At 40.9% G+C, this 18,118-nt stretch overlaps 2 protein-coding genes across 3 annotated transcripts; one reads left to right on the forward strand and one right to left on the reverse strand.

Annotated features, from left to right (window-relative positions):
- Positions 1–483: 483 nt before the first annotated feature.
- Positions 484–15,712, forward strand: LOC108267483 (tyrosine-protein kinase JAK1). Its single transcript, XM_017471575.3, has 24 exons — positions 484–667; positions 1,952–2,155; positions 3,950–4,073; positions 4,159–4,288; positions 4,424–4,587; positions 4,679–5,018; positions 6,282–6,455; positions 6,884–7,041; positions 7,134–7,248; positions 7,522–7,717; positions 8,240–8,343; positions 9,059–9,205; positions 9,438–9,525; positions 9,618–9,745; positions 9,903–10,038; positions 10,317–10,468; positions 10,586–10,736; positions 10,830–10,924; positions 11,032–11,224; positions 11,931–12,055; positions 12,150–12,322; positions 12,401–12,518; positions 12,940–13,050; positions 13,335–15,712. The coding sequence occupies exons 2-24, from the start codon at positions 1,975–1,977 to the stop codon at positions 13,458–13,460; spliced, it is 3,429 nt and encodes a 1,142-aa protein (XP_017327064.1). The 5' UTR covers positions 484–667; positions 1,952–1,974; the 3' UTR covers positions 13,461–15,712.
- Positions 13,512–17,994, reverse strand: LOC108267488 (uncharacterized). Of its 2 annotated transcripts, XM_017471585.3 has the most exons (6): positions 17,934–17,994; positions 17,547–17,666; positions 17,173–17,261; positions 16,880–16,976; positions 16,380–16,483; positions 13,512–16,079 (listed from the first exon to the last, which is right to left on the reverse strand). In XM_017471585.3, the coding sequence occupies exons 2-6, from the start codon at positions 17,615–17,617 to the stop codon at positions 15,943–15,945; spliced, it is 498 nt and encodes a 165-aa protein (XP_017327074.1). In that variant the 5' UTR covers positions 17,618–17,666; positions 17,934–17,994; the 3' UTR covers positions 13,512–15,942. The 2 variants fall into 2 exon arrangements, with proteins under 2 accessions (XP_017327074.1, XP_053537132.1); XM_053681157.1 differs by lacking the exon at positions 17,934–17,994 and having other exon boundaries at positions 17,547–17,673.
- Between the last annotated feature and the right edge of the window lie 124 nt (positions 17,995–18,118).

Consider the following 18,118-nt stretch of genomic DNA (forward strand, 5'->3'; position numbering starts at 1 on the left):
AGACAGTGAAACAGACAGTGAGACAGACAGACATTGAGACAATCAGAGAGTGAGTCAGTGAGACAGTAAAACAGACAGTGAGACATACAGTGAGGCAGGCAGTGAGACAGACAGTCAGACAGTGAGACAGTTTTGAATGCTACATTTGTTCGAATAAATAAAGACAGTGAGAAACGGTGAGACGGACAAATAGACAGCAAAAGAAACAGACAGAAAGTCAAACTGAAAGAGTGTGAAACAGTCAGACAGATAGTTTTGAATGCTGATTTAATGAAACAGTTTCAGCTATATTTAAGTAAAGTGGTGATAATATGGAGGGGGAATATGCATTGAGTTGTTTGGGAGCTGATCTTTGGGGCTCTCATTGATGAACCGATTCATATGATCCGACTCATATGATCCGATTTCCCAGAAAAAACGGTGCGGCGCTGACGTCACAACACGGAAGTCCCAACAGCCAATCGGGTTCGAGTTCGGGTTGTGTCGTTTACGGGAAACTCCTCAACGATTTACTTGGAAGCTAAGCAGTTATGTGTCATCATGAAGGCTATGGACGGTAAAACGAGTCATTTAAACACATAAATTCGCCATTAAACGGTGTCGTTTTTATGTCTTTGTGAAGAGAACGCTGTTCCGAGGCTCTGCTGTTAGAAATTAATCGACACTGGTAAGTTGCTCGCGATATTTTCCCTTATCAGAGTCAGCGACTCACGGTGGGTTTTTTGGCAAGGCTGCGGCTCTGTCCCAATCCGCTCGCTACCGCAGTGTCACGCACACTAGCATGCCTCCTGTGGTAACTAAGTAACCCCAGGGTAGTGCACTAGATAGATGCACTCTTTAGTGCTGTTGGATAGTGCTCGAGACGGAACCCTGGATTTTTTCCTGTAAGTCTTTATTAACTGTTTGTTACAAGCGAGTGGCCCAGTGTTGTCCAATATATTAAATAAAATCGATAATTTAATCATTTTAGTGTTATATTATGAAATCAAAACTGTGAGTTTTTCACCATTATGAACAGAAACTGGCCTTTAATGTCTCCTAATTTCTGGCCTATAATTTCCCCTAATTTCTCCATTTGGGGATTAATAAAGTATTATTTTACTTTATCTCATCTTAATAGCAAACTATATCTTATACAAATATTACTACTGTATTATCATATGTATTATTAGTAGTAGTAGTAGTTGGCGTTTCATTATTATAGCTCGATGTTTTTAGCCTGTACATGTAATACATTACCATAACGTCAGACGTTATGGTAATGCTACAGCATTAGAAAATTATGCTGTAAGATTAATATATATATATATATATATATATATATATATATATATATATATATATATATATATAGTACGAGTTTTGAAAATGTGCTAAGACACATGTGAGGTTAAGGAATATGTTACGAGATGAGTAATCCCAGTACAACAGTGAAAATACACTCCGAGATTAGAAAGTATGGTATGAGATTACTGTACTGCTGCACCGTGGTCCTGGAGAAAGTAGTATTCATCCCCATGTATACCACATATATATCCTAATGACAGCAACAACCAAAACATGACTTAAAAACACTGTATGAGATTAGAAAATGTGTTGAGATTAGACATTGCGTTATGAGATTAGACATTGCGTTATGAGATTAGACAATGTGTTATGAGATTAGACAGTGCGTTATGAGATTAGAAAATGCGTTATGAGATTAGAAAATGTTATGAGATTAGAAAATGCGTTATGCGATTAGAAAATGTTATGAGATTAGACAATGTGTTATGAGGTTTGAAAAGAACAGAAAATGAGAGAGTACGTTAACGAGAAAACAGCCTACGAGATTATTTATAGGGTTGCCAGAATGAATGTGAGTAAATAAACCAGTCCAGTATAGTGAAATTAAAGACAGAGGATCATTATGTATAAAAAACTGTCTCAATTGACTGGCATGTCTCCTTAGAGTGTGGTGTGAACATTGTGGACATGGAAATGGGCCGTCAGATCCTCGGGAAGCTGCAGAGGAGGAAGAAGTCGCAGCTGGCATCGACGGTGATCCTACCAGGACTGGAGGTGCACTTTTACGTGGCAGACACGCAGCAGATCATCCACCTGAAAGGCAGTCACTCAGCTGAGCAGCTGTGCACCGAAGCCGCCAAGAAGCTGGGTGAGTTTCTACCGTCTACGCTGCACTGCCATTGGCTGGTGGTGGATAACAACATTGCCATTCGTCTCTGGGCCAGTGTGGGTGGATCTTAGGTCATTTTGATCGCTCAGTCGCAAAACCTGATCATGTGACTGTTTACCTAACGCTACCTAGCTTGTGCTTGAACTTGGCTCCTGAGTTTCTTAATAAGTAAAGAAACTACGGTTAGAAAATGTTACAACTAGGGCTGCAACTAACGATTATTTTCATAATTGATTAGTTGGCCAAATATTTTTTCAATTAATCGGATGGGCGGGGCAAACTTTCAGTACTTTTTTTTTTTTTAATTTAAAATGAAATCCACAAACTGAGTGTTACAAATATAAATTCAGACTAAATCTTTACATAACTGTTTGTCCAAAACACAAAAGAACACGCACACACACACCAGAATATATATTATTAATTTAGGACTGTTAATTCAGTGTTTTTTGTGAATCCATACAAAAATAATGCATAAGGATTTAAATATAATATAAATATAAACTAAATAAGATATATAAAATATCAATATAACCTAAGTCCTAAATTAATATTAAAAACTCACTTTCATTGCACCTTGTGGTTTCTGTTACTCACTGCCTTTAGACATATTATTTTACTTTTGATCATAGTGTTTTAATGAGATATTACAGATCTTACTCACGCTATACTCTATATCAGCGCGTTTGAATCGTGTGTGATCAGCAACGTGGGCTCTTTACTAATACATCACTTCTGTTATAATAAACAACCGAAGTTACACTGCAAATACAGCATATAATGACAATAAACTAGAATTACATTAAACCTTTTAAGCAACTCGCGACCGCATCACTGTCATGCTTCCATGCTGCAGAAACTCCACTTTATAAAGTTTATAAATCTTCTCTGCAATGTTTAATATAAAATGCTTCTCTGCCTTAGAGGACTTGTAGGTTGCACACTTTCTTCCTCAGTCACGTGACAATTTCGCCTCCGTCTGATGAGGACTGAGGTCATGTTGGGAATAAAAGATAACGCTGACAGAAACAGTAAACTGAAGAAAGTCACTGTCGGTGACTATGAGGCTAAAGCTAGTGGTGTCGCATTACGTGCGTGTGATGTCAAGCGCTGTCGACTAGGACGTGGCTTATACTTCCGGTTAGTAAAAACCCACTAATGTTCCATTTGAGATGATATTACCTTTCTAAAATCCACACACTAGATGGTAGAGCACAGTGTAAGTGTATAGTGCGTCATTTGGGACACAACTTTAGTATTTCCAAGGCATGTTTTCTGAACAGAAGTAACGTAATGAGTAAATATCCCCCGTGCCGCACGCAGACCAACTAATCGATAATGACGATTTTCATAATCGATTATTATCGATTTTATAGATTAGTTGTTGCAGCTCTAGTTACAGCGTTCTAAAACACGCTACGATGTTAAATATAGCATGACATTACTGTAGAAAATACGCTAACAGAAAACTCCTTAGCTTTGTGCTTGTTATATTTCGGGTATTCAAAGTGAAAAAGCTGGTAGTGATGTCACGGAATCGGGTTAAGCTCCGCCCCTGCCAGTCAGCAAAGGGAAAAAATGTGCTTTAATATATATAATATATAATGTGTGTGTGTATATGTATATATATATATATATATATATATATATATATATATATATATATATATATATATATATATATATATATATTATTGCACAAACACTGTGTATATTTTTTTATATTGTATATATTATGTATGATATTTTATTTGATATCTCTTTTCTTTTCAGGTTTGTCTCCGTTATGCAGCAGTCTGTTTGCTCTATACGATGAAACGAACAGGATGTGGTTTCCTCCAAATCACGTGTTCCTCGTAGACGAGACAACGAGACTCAGGCTGCGCTATCGCATGAGGTGTGTGTGTGTCATGTGCAATCCAGTAATAATCAGACTTCAGTGAATAAAAATTTGATGTCGCATAAATCCCTCTGTGCTGCAGGTTTTATTTCACTAACTGGCACGGGACGGATAAAGAAACTCCGGCCGTGGTGCGACACAGTCTCAAACGGACAGGAAACCAGGGCACGGCTCTTCTGGACTCACAGTCACTGACCTACCTGTATGCACAGGTGCGGCTGAAAGCATGGCACGGTGTATTATTGTGTTATTAAACATACAAAACAAGAAGCATCCGGAGTGGGGTGCATTATTGTGTTTTACTCGCTCTTCCCATCGAATCATAAACTAACATTTGTGCTTTTCAGAGTCAGTATGATTTCCAGAGCGCCTCAGTGGCACTCCGCGACTTCCAGAGTGAGGAAGAAGCCCAGCACGTCGAGAACGAGTGTTTAGGAATGGCGGTGATGGCGATTTCTCACGAAGCCATGGGCAAAAACCTGCCTGCGCGGGAACTGGCGAAGAAGTTCAAGTAAGATCGTTTACTGAGTTTGTGTTTAACACATGGCAGGAAGAACACGGCAGGGTCACGTCACCCGGTCCCATCTCGTCCCGTCCTCTAGGTACAAGAACTACATCCCGGTCAGTCTGAACCAGTTGATCTCTCAGAGGAACCTCCTGATACGCCTGCGCATCTCCAACGTCTTCAGGTCGTTTCTCGAGGAGTTCAACGACAACACGGTGCTGAACAGCAACGTCAGCAAGCACGACTTGAAGGTCAAGTACATTTCCACACTTGAGACTCTGACCAAGCACTTCGGCTGCGAGGTGTATGAGCCCTTGTCCGTCACTATCCACGAGACCGACGAGGCTCCCTCGGGTTCCATGAGCGACAGCGGAAATCGGCACCGCGTGCTTGTTTCCGGAACCTGCGGCATTAAGTGGCAGAGCTTGTCTCCTCAGGTATCTAACAGTTTCTCTCTCGTTTCTGTGTTGTTGTTGTGTCAAGTTTTGTTTTCCTCCACACGTTTATAGAAGATAAAGCCTAGTCAAATTTTCCACTTCCGTGTTAAACCTGCTCTCTTTATCTTGCCTTTGTTGCGTTCTCTAGTTCCCACAGACTATTCTCCTACTTACTGTTTTTCACTAGTTTGTTTTGTTTTGCGTTTCGCTCTAACGCCCAATGAATACATTCTAAACGTAAATGAGAGACGCAGCCGGACAGGCCGGTTCTGCCGGATTCTGTCTGACTCTGTGATTAGACATTGTGAAATATAATCTCGACTGCCACCTGGAGGGGAATTCGAATATTTCCATTTTTGTTCGTTTTCATTTGAGCCATGAAAGAGAAACCACAACTATTTATTTCCTCGTAGGGAAATGTGCCATCACTCTCTTTCTCTTTCACTCACACATACACACACATACACACACACACACACACACACACACCCACACACACACACCACACACACACACCATGTACATCCAATTACACTTTGGACTATCTGAAGTATTTTAGATTCAGCTGCATGTTGTGGGCGCATGTTGGTTTCAGCCACCGCTGTTTTTCATTTTTTAAGTAAAATTGCCGTGTTTATTTAAAATAAAACTAACCACAACCAAAATTATGAAAAATCAGACTATAACTAATGCACATTTACATCAAAGGACTAAAACTAAATTTGCTAAAATTTCAAAATGTTATGGAATGTCTGTGAATCGGTTCAGTTCCCTTTTCACGATACTGTTACGAAGTGCTGGCACTGGAGACTCCTTCCGTGAACGCTATAAATAGATTACAGAAAACATCAGAACGTTGACACATTGTACATGACGCTGTGAACGAGCGGTTACTGTAGAAACAATACTGTATTAAAAAAGTACTGTGTACAACAGGAAAAAAAAGTACAACAGCACTGTGCTGTAAAAGTTAGTAAACACCTTCCTGTTTAATCACTACACCAACATTGGTGCGATGGTGTTTTAATTATTATATAATAGTACACTAGTAATAAGAAGTGTGTGTGTGTGTGTGTGTGTTATCAGACTATTGTTTCAGAGTCTGAATGTTTACACGGTGCTTAGACTGGCCATCCTCACCATCGTCCTCTGTTCTCTCTATTGCGTTTATAGGCTTTGGTCGAAGTCCGTAAGCGATGGTGGCGCTGTTCCTGTAACCTTCTCTTCTGTTTGTTTGTTTGTTTGTTTGTTTTTATGAAAAAGACCTGCCTGATTCAACAGAAGAGGAAATCGAAGAGGAACAAAAGACAACAGGTTCAGCTCTGCGACGTCAGTAAAAATGACAGCTGGACAACATTCTCGGATTTCCACGAGATCACGCACATCGTCATCAAGGAGGCGGCGGTCACGGTTTACAGACAAGACAACAGGAGGATGGTACGTGTGTTTCAGATTCACATAAATAAAATGCAATAATTTGCACTAATGGTATATCGTTCTTAGCATTTATTTTGGTTGGAACACCTCGACCCACACGTGGGTTGGGTTCGAATCCCAAACCTAGACTTTTACTTCTTGTGCTTCCTGAAATTCCTGAGTTCTTGGTCCCGGAACATTCGGACCCATGCTTGTAATTTTTTTTTTTTTTTTGGAGCTATAAGGGTCCATAATTAAAACCAAAACAAAACAGGAAACCAGGAAGTACCAGAGTTCTTGGTAGTAATTAGGTTACTTGGAATCAATCCTCTTTACACCTACTTACTTAAAATATGTGAGCATGTAAATTCCCAATGTCTACACTTTTGCACGTGAGATAAAGTTGCTATAGAAACATCTGCAACGTAACATCTACATCTAACAAACAGGAAGTGCGCTTTGCTGGCCGTGAGGAGGCCCTGGCGTTTGCCAGCCTGATAGACGGCTACTTCAGGCTCACTGTAGACGCGCATCACTTCCTGTGCACCGAAGTCGCTCCCGTCTTCGTAGAAACCAACCTGCGTGAGGGATGTCACGGACCAATCAGGTAAAGCCATGATGGTTTTATGCTTTGTTTTGTTTTGTTATGAAAATTTCGCAATGCACCCGTGACAACGTGATTTGTTGTGTCTCCTACAGCACCGAGTACGCTATTCATAAGCTCAAACAGGAAGGTTATGAGGAGGGCATGTACATCCTGCGCTGGAGCTGTGCTCATTACGACCACGTCCTGCTCACCGTCATCTGCAATGAGGTTAAACACGCTTTGGATTTAAGCAATGATTTTAGATGATTAGTGATTTTGTTAGACTTCAGTAATTAGTTAATTTAGGCTTAACATATCAATTAAAATCTTAACCAGAGTTAAAAACTTCACTTATTTTATACACGTTCTATTTAGATTTTGCAGCGCTTACAGACAGGTCTTTGGACAGTGACACTCTGTACACCACCAATATCTCAAATCCACTGTGGTGGTCTACAGAGGCAAAATTACAAAAATTTTGTCCTCATGTCCCCTTTCCAGAGAGACATTTCGGGTGAGATCATCAAGACCTTCAAGAACTTTCAGATCGAGAGGACCGAGGGTGGATTTCGTCTCTGTGGGACGGACGTGGAGAAACCCACGCTGAGGGAGCTGACTGATCGGCTGTGTGGTCACTGTCTGAGTACAGACAACACCACCCTGAAACTGGCACGAGGATGTCCTCCTCAACCTCGAGGTTGAACACTCATCTCATTAATCACTTCATAACGACTTATACGGGAATAAATGTGTTTTAGTGAAAGAAGTGTGGCCTACTGAAGGAGGTGTGGCCTGTGGGTGTCTAAGTGAAGGAGGTGTGGCCTCTGTGGGTGTCTCAGTGAAGGAAATGTGGCCTTTGGGTGTGTCTCAGTGAAGGAGGTGTGGCCTGTGGGTGTGTCTCAGAGAAGGTGTGGCCCATGGGTGTGTCTCAGAGAAGGAGGTGTGGCCCGTGGGTGTGTCTCATAGAAGCAGGTGTGGCCCATTGGTGTGTCTCAGTGAAGGAGGTATGACCTGTGGGTGTGTCTCAGTGAAGGAGGTGTGGCCTGTGGGTGTGTCTTAGTGAAGGAGGTGTGACCTGTGGGTGTGTCTCAGTGAAGGAGGTGTGGCCCATGTGTGTCTTAAATGAACACTAACAAAAAATAAATTTTTATAACTCTAACTGCTAATTTATTCTGTTGTCGGTTTTGATCTCATGGTTCTGTGCTGTTTTGTGTTGCAGAGCTGTCTAATCTCCTGTTGGTGACGAGGCCGGACTCCATCACGCCGCCCTCCCTGAGCAGCCAGCTCGTCTTCCACCGCATCAACAAAGAGGACATCATACAGGTTCGAACCGGCCCACTGTTTCTTTAAAAACCCAGACACTGATCCTGAGCTCTTTCTCTGGAATCTGATCTGTAATTAGATCTCTTCCTGTTCCTCTGAGTCACTGTGAGCTGAAATACTGGGCTTTCCACCACATTGATGCTGATCAGATTTATGCAGAGAGTCACTGAATCACAGAGTCACTGATTCATTGAATTACTGGACTGTCAGAGTCAACTTCCAAAGAACTGGGGTTGAGTTTTCTCTTGTGCACACAATGGCTGTTAGATCAAAAGTTTTATCCCATAAAAAAATGTTATCCCATAAAATTCAAAACTGTATTTAGAAACCGTATATGCATTTATTTAAAAAACTAAAACTAAGAAGTACATAAATATTTAAATCAATCTGAAATCAATTAAATTTGGATCAAAGAAATAAAACAATTTTTTTTTTGTTTCTAGAAATTTACAAAACATCACTTCCTGTTTTACTAATAATCCCACAATAACAAACATCACTTCCTGTTTTATTGATAATCCCATAATGACCAACATTATTTCCTGTTTTACTTCATAGTGTTTCTAGAATTGGAGAGGAATAGACAGACAGATAGAGACAGACAGGCAGGTTGACAGAGATACAGGTTGGGTCTTGTCACAGTTCAGTGTGAATGAAGAATAAACTCTGTCTGTCTCTCTCTCTTTCTCTCTCTGTGTCTCTGTGTGCTCCACAGGACAAGCACTTGGGGAAAGGAACTCGTACGAACATCTACTCAGGCATGCTGAGGCTGAAGAACGATGAGGACAATCTGATTAGCTTCAACACTGAGGACGTCCCTGTGGTGCTGAAGGTGATCGGAGCAGGACTTAAGGATGTTTCTGTAAGTGTGTGTGTTGAAATACAGTAGAACACACCACACCTGTGCTCATAATCACTTCTACACTACACTGAGAAATTCAACACACCTGTATACGAGTCCCTAAAAATAACAGACAGAACTTCTGTTCCAAGGAGTGTGTTCACAGAGAGACCTAAAGGCAGTGAGAAAAATATAAAGACAGAAAGACAGACAGCTAGTTAGTGTAACGCTGTGACTTGTTATTTCTCCACAGGCCTTTTTGGAGACCGTAAGTCAGCTGCGTCAGATCTCACACAAACACATGACACATCTGTATGGCATCTGCATGCACAGCATGGACAGTAAGTGTCTCCACATGTCACAGCTTAACGGATACATCTCGTGAATTTGAGAAATCGTGTGTTAACGAATTAGTGCTGTTTGTCTTCCTCAGTCATCGTGGTGGAGGAGTTTGTGCAGCACGGACCTTTGGATCTGTTTATGCGTGCGCATCACGCCGAACTTGCGCCATCCTGGAAGTTTCAGGTCGCTGAGCAGCTCGCTAGTGTCCTCAGCTACCTGGTGAGATGAAACACGCTGTCTCACACATTTAGCATCACATATTAACGTAGGAAGGATCTTAGCGACTAAGTTTGTTCAAGTTATAAACTCGCAGGTTTACTGGAGTGGCCAATTCTTCTGTGCATTTTTAAGATCACGTTTCCATTTTCTCCTTCAGGAGGATAAGAAGCTCGTCCATGGCTACGTGTGCACAAAGAACATCCTGCTATCGAAAGATGGTCTGGATGGGCAACAAGCGCCGTTCATAAAGCTCAGCAAGCCGGGAGTCTCCATCTCTGCGCTCAACCGAGAAGGTAAGGAAGAGCCGAGCTCATAAACACGCTAATACTACACACACATCACCCTCTGGTGGGGACACATTACTTACAGTACAGGAAAAATAATGAATAGCATGTGTGGATTGGGACACACCCACATTGGACTGATGATAGTAGTGAACACTGTGTGTGGATTGGGACACCCCCACATTGGGCTGATGGTGTGATGTATGTAGTGAATAAAGCTTCTACAGTATATAATTGTTTATATAGTTTATTAATAAGCAATGTATTAATTGCTGTGTGTGTGACAGAGTGTATCGACAGGATCCCGTGGATTGCCCCAGAGTGTGTGAAGAACCCTAAAGCGCAGAACGTGGCAGCGGATAAGTGGGGCTTTGGGACGACGCTGTGGGAAATCTGCTACAACGGAGAAGTGCCACTCAGGGACAAGAAACGTGCCGAGGTGCTTCACTCTCACCACTAACACCAGTGCTGTGCTCATTTCACTTTTACTAAGGCATATTTAAATGCATTTAAATCCTCATCTGACTCTTCATTTTGTGTGTGTGTGTGTGAGCAGAAGGAATGGTTCTACGAAGCCGAGGGCACGTTGACGATTCCCAACTGCAGCGAACTGGCCGAGCTCATCACCCAGTGCATGAACTACGACCCCAGTAAGAGACCGTTCTTCAGAGCCATAGTGAGAGAACTGGACCGCATCAAGGAGCAGAGTGAGCCGAGATTATTTCACAAAGCCTTTACACCAAGCAGCCATGTCGTGTTGTAGATACGAACTCGCTGCGCCTTTTCTTGTTTCTCCTCAGACCCGGCCATGGTGTCCGGCGGCGTTCCTGTGCAGGAAATTGACCCCACGCTGTTCGAGAGCAGATTCCTCAAGACGATACGGGACCTGGGAGAGGTAAGGCTGCTCACCGTCACACACGCTCAACAATTCTCCTCCTAAACCTACGCTTTGCAGTGTGCGTCAGTGTGTAAGAGATGTTTAAGAGTGCCGCTGTGCTGCAGGGTCACTTCGGGAAGGTGGAGCTGTGTCTGTACGACCCACACGGAGACCACAGCGGGCAGAAGGTGGCCGTCAAGTCGCTGAAGTCAGAGAGCGACGGACCCGAGTGCAGCAACTTAAGGAGAGAAATCAACACCATGAGAGAGCTTTACCACAGTAACATCGTCAAATACAAAGGCATCTGTACAGAGGAGGGTCAGAGCACACGCACACATGTACACACACACACACATGCGCACACACACACACACACACATGTAAATACTCACTCACTCCTAAACCCAAGTTACATAACTACAGAAATACATACACCACAACAACACACTGTTACAGAATGAATGGGGGGAAAAAAGATAAATAAATATACTTTGATTCACACTATTTTATATATATATTTATGTAAATTGAGTTTAGGAGTGAGTGAGTGTGTGTGTGTGTGTGTGTGTGTGTGTGTGTATATATATATATATATATATATATATATATATATATATATATATATATATATATATATATATATATATATATAAAAGTAACTTTTATATCAGAATTCTAATTTATAACATTTTTATTAATCATTGTTATTTGGTTTCATATTACGTTGGTGATAATAATTTATAATTATCCTGCTTTTATTGTTTTATTTGTTGAAAAGTAACATTACTTTCAATGCTAATTATTTATTTATTTTAAAAAAAAAATTTCTTACTTTGTTTTGGTCATTTTTCAACCCCAACAATGTTTTACAAACACCTTTCTTTCTTTTTTTTTCTTTGTTACTTCTCTCTCTCTCTCTCTCTCTCTCTCTCTCTCTCTCTTAATTCCCAAAACCAAGGATGCTTTAAGAACAGAATAAGCATAAGATTAGAAAGTAAAATGTAAATGTGTGTGTGTGTGTAAGGTGGGAGAACGATTAAGCTGATCATGGAGTATCTGCCTGCGGGGAGCCTGAAGGACTATCTGCCCCGACACAAAGCTCAGACAAGCCAAGAGCGCCTGCTGCTCTACGCCATCCAGATCTGTCAGGTACTGAAGCCTTCATCATCATCATCATCATCAACAGAGGATCAGAATAGTGACTGTCCTCCAGATTACCCCTGTGTGTGTGTGTGTTTTATAGGGAATGGACTACCTGGGCTCTCAGAACTACATCCACAGAGACCTGGCGGCTCGTAACGTGCTGGTGGAGAGCGAGACGCTGGTTAAGATCGGAGACTTCGGCTTGACCAAGAGCATCAAAAACAACGAGGAGTACTACACGGTCAGGGAGGAGCAGGACAGTCCGGTGTACTGGTGAGAACTTGGACACGCCCATAACGCCTTTAACGTCCATGTGGACTGGACAGTAAAGTTACCCATCTGTTTATCCAGGTACGCACCTGAGTGTCTGATCCACAGAAAGTTTTACAAAGCCTCGGATGTCTGGTCTTTCGGCGTCACGCTCTATGAGCTCATGACCTACTGCGACCGCAAGATGAGTCCTCCTGAGGTAAAATATCACCAAGCTACCGTATTCATGTTCTTTCATCTTTCTTACTAGAATATCCTCAGGTTAGTTCCTGTTCTCACTTATGTTCTAGCAGCTATAAACACTCATTCCATCACCAGCCCTTTCTTTATTCTCTTTCACTCTCTTTATTCTCTCTCTCTATTCTCTCTCTTTATTCTCTCTCTTCACATTAATAAGACAAAAAATAATGCAGATTGACGTTATAGATCCTGAAGATCGGAGTTACACCTTTACCTTTGACTGTTATAAAGCTCTGACACTGGAGACTCCTTCCATAAACATTACATAAATGTTTTGTACGTTTTTGCACGTTTTTGTTTGTTTGTTTTTTTGTTTTTTTTGGAGAACCAAACTGCCTTTGAGGAAATTTTGGTCTTACTTTTCGTTTCTTCTCCCAAAGATGTTCCTGAGCACGATTGGCCGATCGCACGGTCAGATGACAATGGCGCGACTGGTGAAGGCTCTAGAAGGTGGCTGGAGGCTGTCCTGTCCTCCATCTTGCCCAGATAAGGTAAGACACGTTCTCCTCCTTAACATTCTCCTACTCTCGTTCTCCACATTGTCATGTTCTTCTCCACATTCTTATGTTGTCCTTCTCCATATTGTCATGTTATTCTCCACGTTTGTCATGTTCTTCTCCACATTCTCATGTTGTCCTTCTCCACATTGTCATTTTCTTCTCCACATTCTCCTTCTCCACATTGTCATGTTCTTCTCTACATTGTCGTGTTCTTCTCTACATTCTCATGTTGTCCTTCTCCATGTTTTTCTTCTCCATGTTCTCACGTACCGCAGGTGTACATACAGATGCGGAGGTGTTGGGCTCACGCTCCAGAGGACCGCGTGGACTTCAAAGGCCTGATCGAGGAGTTTGAGTGTCTCTTGTCGGACGAAGAGCTCAGTTTACTGCGCAGCTGTTAAAGCACTCACTTTTTAATCCTTTTATTTTCTTGTATATCGTATTGTCTTATCTTTTTCTTTTTATGGCCTGAACTCATTCAGAATTATTCGCTGACAATTGAGCAGGTTGTATTATTACATCTGACATCTTTTGAGCACTTAAACAGTCCGAATCTGGCCGGATTAAGGATAATTAAAAGAATAATTATCCTGGTAGTGAGGTACTTTTACACTAGATGTTGTACTGTATGTTCAGATAAAAATCCCTCAATAATTTAGCCTTAGTTTTCTTATTCTGCAAAAAACACTCATTAGGGACATCTTTTCAGACATTAAAGTTGTAATCGGGTGACGTTTGAGTCAGGACATCTCCTCAGAGGAGAAACTTTGGCCTCCATAACACTTTAGAATGTAAACAAAAGAAACAACACATGATGTGCACCACCGACGTTTAACCTCTTTAATCAGGATAAAGAAAGCCCCTCCTCTTGCGTTAGCATTTGTACAGTTCATGTACTTGTTAGAGGGGCGTGGCTTCGGAAAGGACTGACGCTGAAATGATTTTGATTTACGAAACTGCTTCAGTTAAAAACTTCGATTGTACCGTTTAAGGCAGTTTTTCTACAGTAAATCATGACAGAATCAGACTAAGATTTATTTGGTTTACTTTAAACAATGAAATGCTCTGATTGGCTGATGTAAAAAAAAAAAAAAAAAAAAAGGGCGTGTAAATTGTTACGCTGTACAAAGACATTGGAGGAAAACTGTTCTGTGCACGAAATAAGGAATGTTTCTGCTAGTTTGGTAATTGATTTAAAGTCAATTTATCCCATTTTCACTAGCTTTACAAATCACATTCTACACAGCTACTTTCTTACCTTTAAGTAAAACAAACAAAAAAGTAAAGACTTTTCTAAATACAGCAAGGGTTGTGGAATAGGTATCTGATTACTTTCGTTTGTAATTAGCGTTTGCAGACAGTGGGACATGTCGCATGTGATTTATAAACTATTATTCGCATTAATGATGCCATGTACTAAGTCTGGGAAGGAAGCGGTATTGGAATGGGATTTTTGTGTGTGCTAATTGTTCTCGATAGCTGCGAGTTGTGGAACGCCAGTTCAAGGCAGCGAATCGGAAAAAACTCTTCAAAATGAAATACTAGTGTAAAAGAGTAAAAGGCATCGGAGGTGTGAGCGTGAAGAACTTTTTGGGGAATTCATTATTTTTGAGCATGCCGAGGAAAAAAAAAAGCTCACGTTTTAACATGCTCATAGTGGTATTTTACACACACAATCTCTGTTCCTGAATTGACTTCCATGTGTCAGGTGATAAATTAATCTATTCGCATTGACTCCACCCACTGTTGTAAACCTTTAGGCGAAAACTACCCCAAGTTACAAAAACAGATGACGAGGTGTTTTGTTTTTTTTTTTCTTTCTGTAGTGTTTGTACTTGATGTTAACGTTTAATAAATCGGGTGAAACAAATCCGTGACGCTGCTTTAATAGGCAAAATAGCGGCATGACGTTATGAGACAGCTGCTGTCACGTAATTATATTGACGTGATATCTGCTTTCTCCCAGTTCATGATAAAAACATTCGTCCTGTGCACGTTGGTGTGTAATCGATTATTGGCACGTTCCAGCATTACACTTAACATTCATAACGCTCCCTGTTACAGTATGGAACCTTGATTCCACCACGTATGAGAAATAATGATCTTGCAGTTGCGAGGTAATATCGCGCCTTTGTGAATTTTTTTATCTTGTAATTACGAGGGGGTTTTTTTTCTACTCGTTAATATTGAACATTTGTGACCGAGTGCTTTCGTTTCCAATAATCGAACCACGACAATACAAGCTTACGCAACATGGGTTAAGGATTAACGGCGGTTATGGGTTAAGGATAGTCTAATAAGTGAAAGCAAAACGTTGTACTAACTCACATTCTGGAGAGATCAACAACTTGCAGGATAAAAATTTGCACTTGGGAGATAAACAAATCTGTGTAATATTTTCTTCCATTACCACCATACCTTTGTCATTTTGCCTTTTGAAATATATTTTTTTACATTTTACATAAATCTATTACAAATATGCGTCATGTAGTCCTCTGCAGTTTGCACAGAATCGTCACATAGCAGGTAAATGCGAGGGATCTGGCTGTGATCAGTAATCAAAAGTGACGTTTCAATTTGCTGCTTTGTTGTTGACGTCTTTGTCAAATTCATTCAAACCTTATTAAAATTCTCTTTATTTTATTGGTGAAAAGCTTCCTGTTTTTTTTTTCCATACATGCCTAGAAGTAAATCAGCGCATACAGAAGTCATGTGTAAGATCATGTATAAAATTATAATTACTGTATTCTCCATACTATAAGGCCTACCATAATTTTCAGGCTATAAACACACAAAAAAAGTTTTAGACTTGTATAAACTACAGATCAATACAGAACTGTAGACTGTTTTGTATCTTCCCGGTTCTTTGTCTTGGAGTCCGAGTTATGGTCTATCAGGTTCCTCAAAGGACAGAGAGTGTGTCCACGCTACCAGCTTGTCTACTTCACTTTCCCAGCATTCCCGTCTCTCTGCGTCATGGACGGAATCTTTCAGTGCTGGAACCGGAGGAGCTGCTGTGTCTAAACATGAAACAAAACGTTCAGTAACCTCACACGGATACTTTTAACAGGGGTGTGGCTCTCTGATCACACAATGAGGTGTGGCCTCGGTCATGGTGAATGAGGTGTGGCCTCTGAGTGTCAGTTAGTGGGGTGTGGCTTATGTGTCAGTCAGTCCTAGTTAAGGAGGGGTGGCCTATATACCTGTTAGCTCCAGTAATGGAGGCGTGGCCTTGTAGGTTTGAGGCATGGCTTCGTATCATATCATACCACATATCAGTATGTGATATTTTTAGTTTATTTCCTGCATGAGTGAATCACCTGGAGTTCTACAGAGCAGGTAGATCCGTCTCATTTGTTCGACTCGAGTCTGTCTGCTCTTGTGTTTCTTTGAACGTCTCGGGCCATTCATGGTGCCTTTATATCTGTGACCACAGGTGAAAATAAATCAAACCCTGCTGCACTGGGTACTATTAAATATGCTGGTGACAAGTCATCCCTTTCTGGGAATTCAAATACTCACTCTTTTTTTCCATCTGTAAACGTTATTCCCTCATGCACATCCCTAGTATGTGTTAATACGCTTAACTAGCTAACATAGAGCTTGACAGTACATCTGTGCTTTAGTTTCCCAGTTTGAATGTTTGAAATTAATTTATCAGCTATTCACCCATGGATCGTCAAGTTTGAGATGTCTCTAGATTTAATTAAAGAGTCTGATACTTTTTGTTACTAAAGAAGACACCGTTTGACCAATTTTACAAACAACCAACCACAAGACGGCATGCCGTGAAAGTCACTGTTTGGATCTGGGAGCTCACATTTTGCGTGGTTCTTCAACAAGCTCATCGTTTTCACTGCCTGAGACACCATAACGGGCTGCAAACCTCTCTGGACGCCTGATTGCTTCATCCAGCGCTGAAAAAATCAACGAGAGAAAGATAAGTGTGTGTGTACTTAAAGTTGTATATATCTCAATATTCAAAAATGGCGCGTGTCAGGTAAAATTAGGACGGAAATATAAACATTAACAGTGAAGGAGGTGCAGTCTCAGTGCTCTGAGTCTTCCATGAGTTTCTCACTTGTGCACTAAGTGCTAAGGTGTTGTACTTACATTCTTTCCCCTTCAAATGTCCAGATCTTGTGGTGGCGATTTTAACCCATTCGCTGAGATACTCTTCAAAGACAATTTTGCACACAACCCTGGAATAAGTAGATCAGTGGGAGGTTCAAGGCTTGGCTCAGGCATTCATGAATGTCATGCATAAGAGCACTTCAGTTCAGCGAGCACTGAGCACCGAGACACAAGCGTTCATGTTTGCACTTTGCTCAGATCTGACATCTTTGCATTCTGGATTAAAGATACTGTTTAAACGCAACAATATCTTGAATATAAAGCAGAGCATCATATGGGTATAGACCAGGTCCTTGTATAGACAAGGACTTTAAAAATATTACAATTTAGATGTTGCGGTAAGACATTCTTACTCTCCATCTCTGGTTTTTTCATCCCCTCTGGTACTGAGGACATGACTCGATGGAGTCTCAGCAGCCTCCATTTCGGAACTTTGAAGCTTAAAGTTATGTAGTGCCGGATAGAATTACAACCTAAAGCAGAGAGACAGGTATAAATTGTACACAGGTGAGGTTTTCTCAGGAGGAAGTTGACCAGTTACAAACAAAGCCATAAACTTTTATTGTTGCATGTTACAGGTAGAAATATATAACAAAAAAAGAGTAATGGACAGGCCTCGGATAAATTTAAAAGAAAAAAACCCATTACAATCCAAAATGTTATGTGCCTGAACGTTTTTTCTCACTTACATTTGTGTTAAGAGTAATTTTGCGGGTAAAACACTAATAAGATTCACTTACATTTGGATGTAATGTTTGACAAGGAGCGAGTCTTTTGTTGCTTAGCAACAGTGGACAGAAAGTGCCTACGCGAACATACAGGCGCGCGCCCGCTCGAGGAGGTGAGTGCATATGACAAGACGCCATTACAACTTTTCTTTTTTTCTTTTTTTCCAAAAGTGAATTTTATTACAAAAAAAGTTAGA

Source organism: Ictalurus punctatus, chromosome 7, assembly GCF_001660625.3.
Source record: "Ictalurus punctatus breed USDA103 chromosome 7, Coco_2.0, whole genome shotgun sequence".
NCBI lineage: Eukaryota > Metazoa > Chordata > Actinopteri > Siluriformes > Ictaluridae > Ictalurus > Ictalurus punctatus.

Excerpts from the sequence above, each read along its gene's own strand:
- LOC108267483 (XM_017471575.3), top strand. The coding sequence starts at position 1,975 with ATGGAAATGGGCCGTCAGATCCTCGGGAAGCTGCAGAGGAGGAAGAAG. Across the intron at positions 9,206-9,437 it reads CAGGACTTAAGGATGTTTCT|GCCTTTTTGGAGACCGTAAG; the intron begins GTAAGTGTGTGT and ends ATTTCTCCACAG. Across the intron at positions 9,526-9,617 it reads CTGCATGCACAGCATGGACA|TCATCGTGGTGGAGGAGTTT; the intron begins GTAAGTGTCTCC and ends TGTCTTCCTCAG.
- LOC108267488 (XM_017471585.3), bottom strand. The coding sequence starts at position 17,617 with ATGGAGGCTGCTGAGACTCCATCGAGTCATGTCCTCAGTACCAGAGGG. Across the intron at positions 17,262-17,546 it reads GAAAAAACCAGAGATGGAGA|GGTTGTGTGCAAAATTGTCT; the intron begins GTAAGAATGTCT and ends TACTTATTCCAG. Across the intron at positions 16,977-17,172 it reads ACATTTGAAGGGGAAAGAAT|CGCTGGATGAAGCAATCAGG; the intron begins GTAAGTACAACA and ends TGATTTTTTCAG.